The 7,951-nt window shown below is 45.7% G+C and overlaps 1 protein-coding gene across 1 annotated transcript in view; it reads right to left on the bottom strand.

The window, feature by feature from the left end:
- Positions 1 to 1,236: 1,236 nt before the first annotated feature.
- Positions 1,237 to 7,951, bottom strand: part of RAB22A (RAB22A, member RAS oncogene family) — a 49,563-nt gene continuing 42,848 nt past the window's right edge. The window contains exons 4-7 of the mRNA XM_040638516.1: positions 7,789 to 7,860; positions 7,595 to 7,701; positions 6,859 to 6,968; positions 1,237 to 2,304 (exon numbers count right to left, since the gene is read on the bottom strand). Coding sequence (XP_040494450.1) covers positions 2,207 to 2,304; positions 6,859 to 6,968; positions 7,595 to 7,701; positions 7,789 to 7,860 — 387 coding nt within the window. The 3' untranslated portion in view covers positions 1,237 to 2,206. The remainder of the gene's footprint in view (positions 2,305 to 6,858; positions 6,969 to 7,594; positions 7,702 to 7,788; positions 7,861 to 7,951) is intronic.

Raw genomic sequence — 7,951 nt, 5'->3', positions numbered from 1 at the left:
CGACGGTGAAGACGAGGCACGGAAGCACGTGGCCTTCCCCGGGCACCCGGACCGCAGGGAATCATCGACAGTGGCTGACAGGTTTGGTGGGAAAACTGTGAAGGTCACAGATGTGCGTCATCTTTTGGTGAAATAAGACAGAAAGGGCCACCCCTGCACCGCCTCTTCGGTAGTGAGTCAAGCACCCTTTGTTTTTCTTTTGTTTGTTGTCGTGGAGATAGAGGCCCGGAGTGGGAATGTTAGGGACACGCCAGGGCTGAGGCCAGATGCCCTGATCCATCTGCATGTATAGGAAAGGAAATTCAAGCCCCTTCAGGTGTCAAGAGCCCGCCCTTAGAATCATGTGTTTTCTCTTACAGCTTGCTTATGTCAAGGTGGGAAGGCACCAAGATGCTAGGAGGGTAGGAAGTCCGCATGTATTTTAAACAAAATGTTAGAATTTTCCCCAACTACATTCCTTCCATATGATTTCAGTAAGAGAATAAATAATTTCAAATGCTCAAGATACACACCAGGGAAAAGGGAATCGCTTTTTACTTAATCTGAGTTATAATTTTCCCATTAAAATCTACCCATATCAAGTGGGGGGCACAGGGAAATAACAATTATTTTTAAAAGTTTCAACTGTTCAGTTTAAGGATAGCTCTGAAAACACAATTTAGTTTGAAATTCAAGCTGTTTCATTTCCTATTTAATCTTGTAAATTTCCTTCCCTTACAATACTCAGGTTGGAAGGGTGCCAAATTAGACCAGGAGCAAATTGTCACCAACTTCACTTCAGTGCTTTATTTTTAGATTATATTAAAAACCTCATTAGGCTCCCTGAGGGAAAGAGTGTTAACCACTAACAGAGGCAGGGGAATAAAGGAAACGGAAAGCTAAGCTGAATTGTTAACAAGGAAAGCTCGCTTGAAACCCTTGTCTGAGGTCGTTGTAAATGTTAAAAGAAACTTATTACCAAGATCAGGTGAAATGACTTGAACTTGGAGCGTAATCTTTTACCCCCAGGCTAGGAAGGGCTAGTCAGGCTTGTCAAAGTGGCATATGTCTTGATTATGATTTCCAGACGGGATGTGGAAGGGAGGGGTGGGTGGAAGTCAAGGCAGAGACCTCTTTAAAGACTGTGAGCCAAGTGTTCTGTGCTCTCGCCCAACAGAAATGTGCGGCAGAGCACCCCCGCCCCCCGCCAGGCTGAGAGGTGCGTGGGCACACCAAGACACTGGCTGCGAGATTAAATGGAGTGTTGGGTGAAACATAGAATTTATTCACGTATTTACATAATTTATAATCTTTAAGCAATGGTCTCATAAATACAGACTACAACTTGACATATGCTAAGCAGCAGATAACTGTTTTCCCACCAAAATATCTGGGTTAAATAAAAATTGACAGCATTTACACGACTTTCGTTACTACCCCTCTTCTTCCTCTTTTTTAAGCCACTGCTAGTCAGTTCAAGCATATGCAATTCAATTCATTCCAGGCCGCTTCTCTCCCGCCACCATCTTGACCACGAGACCTTATTTAAAAAGGTGCCAATAATGTGTTTTGTGACACATACAGGACGAGGTCAGAATGCAAACCTCGGGTGAGCTATGCCTCTGTTGTTACTGTTATTAATTTACTGTATGTCTCACGGGCTAAAGTATTCAATGAAAAGTGCTTTAGAGATGGCGGGGATGGAGTCATTTCCATCAGTCCTATAAATAACCCAGGTTAGCTCCCAATAATGATTGCCATCCCTCCACTCAGGATCACCTACCACATTTTAAATGATACGATTCCCTCGAACAGTGGTAACGGGAAACCAAGGAAATTACAATCTCTGCAAGGCCTTTTTTTTCCTCAAGAACCACGAAAGTGCTAATTTTCCCTTTACAAATGTTACATAAAATCTTGATTACAAAACTACTCAACAATTTAATCCTACCATCCATACAATTACATGTTCCTTTTCAGCAAGGTCAAAAGCCAATGACGCAGTCCCCTCTGCACACCAGACCCGTGACACGATGGAGGTCCGCAGACTGAAATGTTACTGCCGCAGCCTCCAAACAGGAAGCAGAACTGGCCAATTTCTCTGAGTCCTTTTGGCATGAAGAAGACCCGCACCGGCGAGGCGAAAGCCGCCGGTGGGGACCCCAGCCCTCCTGTTAACTCTCTGGGCCACCTACTTCATCATTAAGTCGGGGAGGCCGAGGCTCGGTCAGCAGCAGCTTCGCTGCGGCTCGGAAGGCTGTCTCCGGAGCTTGAAGCCCTTACCGCCAGATGGCGGGTTGGCGTCAGCGGACGGAATTCTTCGACCTAGACAGAGGGGAGAGGAGGGAAGGGAAGAGCTTTAACTTTCCAAATCTGTTCATTCTCAGACGCAACAATTGTGCAGATGCAATTGGAAAGGTTTCACGAAAATAAAAAGAGTTGGACGAATTTTCAATCTGGGAATCATTTTCGATTTACAGAAAAGTTGCAAAAATAACAGAGAGAGTTGCTATACAGCCCTCACCCGGGGCACGCCCGCATCTTACACTCCCATGGGACATGTGCGGACATGAAGAATTCTGCACTGGCACCTCACTAACTAAGGGTCCAGACTTCGTTTAGATGACGTCAGTTTTTCTACTAATGTCCTGTTTCTGTTCAAGGGCCTGAACAAGGATATCACATTGTATTTAGTAAAAATTTTTTTAAATAAAAAGAAATTACATGTCGACAAATCATTCTGAGTAGGGAGTATATGCACTTTGGTAAACAAATTCCATCAGAACATGCCTGTCCCTCTGCCTTGGGGCAGAACCACCATCCAGAGATGGGTGTGCATAGACACGTACAGGACACACACACAACTGTACCTGGCCCCGTCCTTAAGCCCCGAGAGGAGCAGACATGGGCACTGTTGTCCACCTTGCTGCTTCCACTGAATATACTCTGGGGGTTGCTCCACTGTTTCTAATAGCTCTATGCTACTACATTGCATGGATGTACCATAATTTATTTAACCATTCCCCTGTTGATGGATATTTAGTTTGTTTCCAACGTTGTGATGGTATTAACAACAATGTAAAAAATATCTCTGTGAACCGATGTGTAAGATAAATTAACAGAGGCGGAAGAACTGGGTCACGCTATTCTACTCCTGGGTATTTATCTGACACACCATGTTCCCAGTGTCTATCTAGCACAAATGCAAGAAGGACGTGCAATTTAAATTTTGACAGATGCTGCCAAATTGCTCTCTAAAGAGGCTGTGCCACTTTATTCTCCTACCAACAATGCATGAGAATGAACAGGTTTCACTTTACTGCTCCGTGAAGCATAATGTCAATTTCAGGAGAAACCTTAAATCACCACCCACCTACCCAGCCCGTAATGCAAGGATTGTGTCCATGCACAAAGGCCTTCCAGATGCCCTCCCACTTCCTAGCTCTCTCTAATACCTCCCATTCTAAAATCAGCCAGGGGCCAGAGCTACTCATTTGCCTCCAGAGCTATGTCCCTTGAATTAGACCCAAAGTTCTTCAAGGGAAACGGTCCTCTTTCCTCCATCTTTGTTTCTGGTATCATTTAGCACAGTAACGGGCATGGAAGTATTTCGAAAGCATGGAATGAACGGACACGTGCATCTCGTGGCACTAACAAGGCTGAGATGCAATCTGCCAATTCTCAGGTCCTTGGTCACCAAGCCTGGAGCCTCCAGCACGTTCAGCAGCCTGCAAATCCAGGTGGGTAGTACACAGCATGGTGTCTACACTTGAAAGTGTCCCCCAGAATGTCCTACGACTACTTCTCAAAAGCCTGTAGATACTGCTGTGAATAAACTGCAAATTTATTTAAAAGCTTTACCGAAGCTTCTTGTTGTTACATATTTCTAATAAACAAATCATGGAAATCCAGCTGGCATTACAGTGCCATCTCTGAAACTGTCTTAGAAGAAAGCAGAGGAGAACATTTTTCTGGCTCTAAACCAGAGCCAGAAAGTACTGTTAACAGAAATAAGGATAAATTGGATTATATCAAGATTAAAAATCCCGGCTCTATGAAACAGTTGATTCACAAATGGAGATCAAGCCACACAGCAGATCCTTTCAATACACATAATCAATGATGGACTCATATCCAAAATAAACTCTAAACATAATTAAGAAAAAGGGAAGTACCTCAACAGGAAAATAGGCAAAAGTTCACAAAAGAGGATATCCAGATATCTTCACATAAAAATAAATAAATATCCAGAAAGGGGCTCAACTTCATTAACTGTCGACCATGAATGCAGATCAAGACTGGCACACAGACGCGGAGTGACTGGGGTTCCATATACCGCTGGTGTGAGTGTCTGCTGGTGTAACCACTTTGAAGACTGGTGGCAAACTCCTACTGAACACCTGCACACCCAGTGACTCAGTAACTCTTCTTCTGGGTATAAACAGATGTGACAAACATGCGTCCGCGGTGTACGCACACCAGATGTGACGTGAATGCTCACAGACGTACTACTTGCCACAGCTCTGAACTGCAAGCAACTACTCACATACCTATCAAGAGGATGGATAACTACATGGTGGGTATTCTCCCCTACTACTAGTACTACTGCGCGCGCGCGCACACACACACACACACACACACACACACACACACTATGGTCATGAGGATGAGTCATGCGATGATATGGATGAATCTGACAAATGTAACGTACAGCTAAAGAAGCCACATAAAAAAGAGGACATATAGTATGTTTTTTAAAAAATATAAAGTATAAAAACAGGCAAAACAAATCTGAAGAGCCAGCAGTCCGGACCGTGCTTCCCTTGGGGGCAGGGGGACAGGGAGGGATTGCAGCGGCATGGGGGAGAATTCTGGAGTACTGCTGGGTCTCGATGTGCGTGCCGCCTGTAGGAGTATACTCAGTTTGTGCAAATTCCTCTTCTCTTTTACAGTTCTAAGCACCCTTCTGTCCATATATTACACTTCAATAAATGCCAGGCACTGCGCTAACGCAATTTTACAACATCCAGTAAACAATAAACTCAATTTACTTCTCTCTAAATTTTTCTAATCTTTGTGAACATATATTTTTTTATTTTTCACAGTTAAAATGAGTATGTACATGCTAGCTTTTATACAAGAATTTTCACTGTTGGCATAACTCACTACCATCCTGTTCAATACTGCCGGAGTAAAGACCACGTAAAACACAGCACTACTTTTGGCACCCTCACAACACCACGTGCTTAGGTATTTTAGCTTGAACTGAAAAATTCCCGACTGGCTTCATGTTGCCTTTCAAACATGCATCTCGGTGACCATTTTTACAGTGAGGAAGACAACACCACCAGGGCTTCAAATGCTGAAGGGAAGGAACCGGACAAGAGGCTGCTGGCCAGCAGGCCAGTGGCCCCAAATGATGGCAGATGGGCTCGGTAGGCCTGCACGGTGCTTTGAAAATATCTGAATGGCCAGATCTAAATAGCAGGACATATTACATAAAATCCAGATCTCCGAACAAACTAAAATCATCAAAAAAGATAAAAATAACCCCAGTAGGGGAGCCTGGGTGGCTCAGTCAGTTAAGCGTCCATCTGAGGTCTCAGGTCATGATCTTGGGGTCCTGGGATTGAGCCCCGCATCGGGCTCCCTGCTTGGTGGCAAGCCTGCTTCTCCCTCTCCCTCTGCTGCTCCCCCTGTTTGTGCTCTCTCTCTCTGTCAAATAAATAAATAAAAATCTTTAAAAAAAAATAACCCCAGTAATTAATTGGACAACCAGGAGCCTACATTCCACTGTGACCCCGCCTGTTGGAGCAGGGCCCACATGTACCAGCTGTAGGGGTCACCAGGCTTTCTGCTGCTCCCACGTCCCAGTGCTAATGGCCCGTCCCTGGCTGGCCCTGGTGGGTGCTGGATTTTGCACTCCCTCCTCTACACGATGGCCAAGCACGCTTCCAGCCTCAGTCATCTCTGACCTCACCCAGTAAGTTCACCGTGCCCTGCCGGCTTTCTCCTGTTCTCCACCTGGAACTCTGACACGTCAAGTTAACGTGAATCCCAGATCTTCGCATAGCCTGCTCTGTCCGATCTCAGCTCCACCATCACCTGCTCCGAGAGGCCTTCGCTGACCACGTACAGACACTCCTTCACTTCATCCCACATTATGTTTTCCTATCGCTGCATGTCGTCTGAAGGGACGCTGCTCGTTTCTGTGCTCACAGCCTGTCTCCTGCAAAATGCGTGCTTCAGGAGAGCGGGGGCTGCGTCTGTCTTGTTCACCACGGTCTCCCCTGAGCCTGGAACTGTTCTCAATAAATATTTTGATGAATTTGAATGAAATGAATAAACACAGATACAATCTGTAGAGGACCCCGAAGGGGTGTGGCAGCCTCCCTCCATCCAGCGGCCTCATGTTAACACTTCTGGAAAGGGAAGGGGGAAGGGTGGAAAGACAGGCCTTACTTTCTACTCGCCTGGTATTTATTTACTCTTGAGGGTTTTCTTATAGTGGAGTCCCACTTGCATTTTATTTCCCTTTATTGTTTTGTTCATTTTCAATGACTTTGGATGACTAACTGAAACACATTTAAAGAGAGACTGAGGGAGAGGTGACAGCTTCCAGGACCTCTAGGCCCTGCGAACTGTTTACTCGGTAGCAGCACTCTTCGAGAAGGGCTGCAGTCACCAGGCAGCAGCTCCCCAGCAATTAGAACATAATCTGAGACCCGGCCGCCACTCTTATGTTCTCCCACACGGTTCCGCTGAGAACAATGGCGGAGACCAGACCACTCTATGTGCGGAGGGAATTCTCCCCAGCCGTGTAAGTCTGTATTAAGGCACTCTGCAAAGAGAAAACCCAGAGGGCACAGAGATACTCACTAATTTCTATAAAGAGTTCATTTATGTTTATCGCGTTTTTTGCACTCGTCTCCACAAAAATCGCATGGATGGAGTCGGCGTAGTCCTTAGCATCTCTTTCCATGACTTCTCTGGAAGGCAATAATTGCAAATCAGAAATTCTACCCTTCAAGAGCTGAACGTTATCCCCACCTACCCAGTATTAACCAGATTCGTGATGACAAAGGATGTCATGAATGGCTAGTGACTGAGCCCTGACATGTGGTCTTCCCAATCACACCACTTCTGTGGTACCACAAGCACAAAACCCAACTCAGCACTCCTGGCGATGCATCCGTCTGATGGGACGATCACAGAACGGCAAGGGTTTCCTTCCCTGCCAAAGTCAAGTCCTTGCTCTGGGAATCATGGAAGTGGTCCAGAGACTTCCAGTAAATGTGCTTCCCTTAAAGTGTGTATGTTCTCCCCGCTCAAGCACCTGGTGTCATGGGAACTGGGGGGCTGCACTCATCTCAGATAATGTCAAGTATGATGTGACCGATGTTTTCATAAATCACACACCTGTGCCTCTCTCTCTCTCATCTACTCATCCCCAAACGTCTGAACTCTTAATTTTTGTCTGAAACTTCAGGACTCCAACTAAACAAAAAGGAATTTTTCAATGTCAGAGACAAAAGCAAGATTCTTATACTGGAGACTGCTCAGGAAAAAAGGGAACATATAGCCAGCACTGTTGTCTCCTGGCCTTGTAACGCACCTGACGTCGATAAGATCACACTTATTCCCGGCAATAGCAACGACGATATTGGGCGGGCCATGCTGCCGGAGCTCTTTCACCCAGTTCTTCAGCGTTGAGAATGTCTCCTGGAACACAAAACACGAAAGCAACTGGAGGCCGAAGCAGCCAAGAGAGAGCTTTCAAAACAGTCTACAGCAAATGGAAAGGCTTACTTCTTTTGTGATGTCGTAAACAATGATGGCCGCAGCCGACCCTCGATAGTACATCGGCGCTAAGGCACGAAACTGCAGAGGACGGGGAGAAAGACACAACAGAATTGGGAAAGCGGGTTAAAGACATTTCTCGCCAGACTTTTAAGCCCAGTGGTCCTGCACA

Source organism: Ursus maritimus, unplaced genomic scaffold (genome assembly GCF_017311325.1).
Source record: "Ursus maritimus isolate PB19 unplaced genomic scaffold, ASM1731132v1 scaffold_22, whole genome shotgun sequence".
Taxonomy (NCBI): Eukaryota; Metazoa; Chordata; class Mammalia; order Carnivora; family Ursidae; genus Ursus; species Ursus maritimus.
Note: the sequence above shows the minus strand (reverse complement) of the source record. Positions and strands in the feature narration are given on the sequence as shown.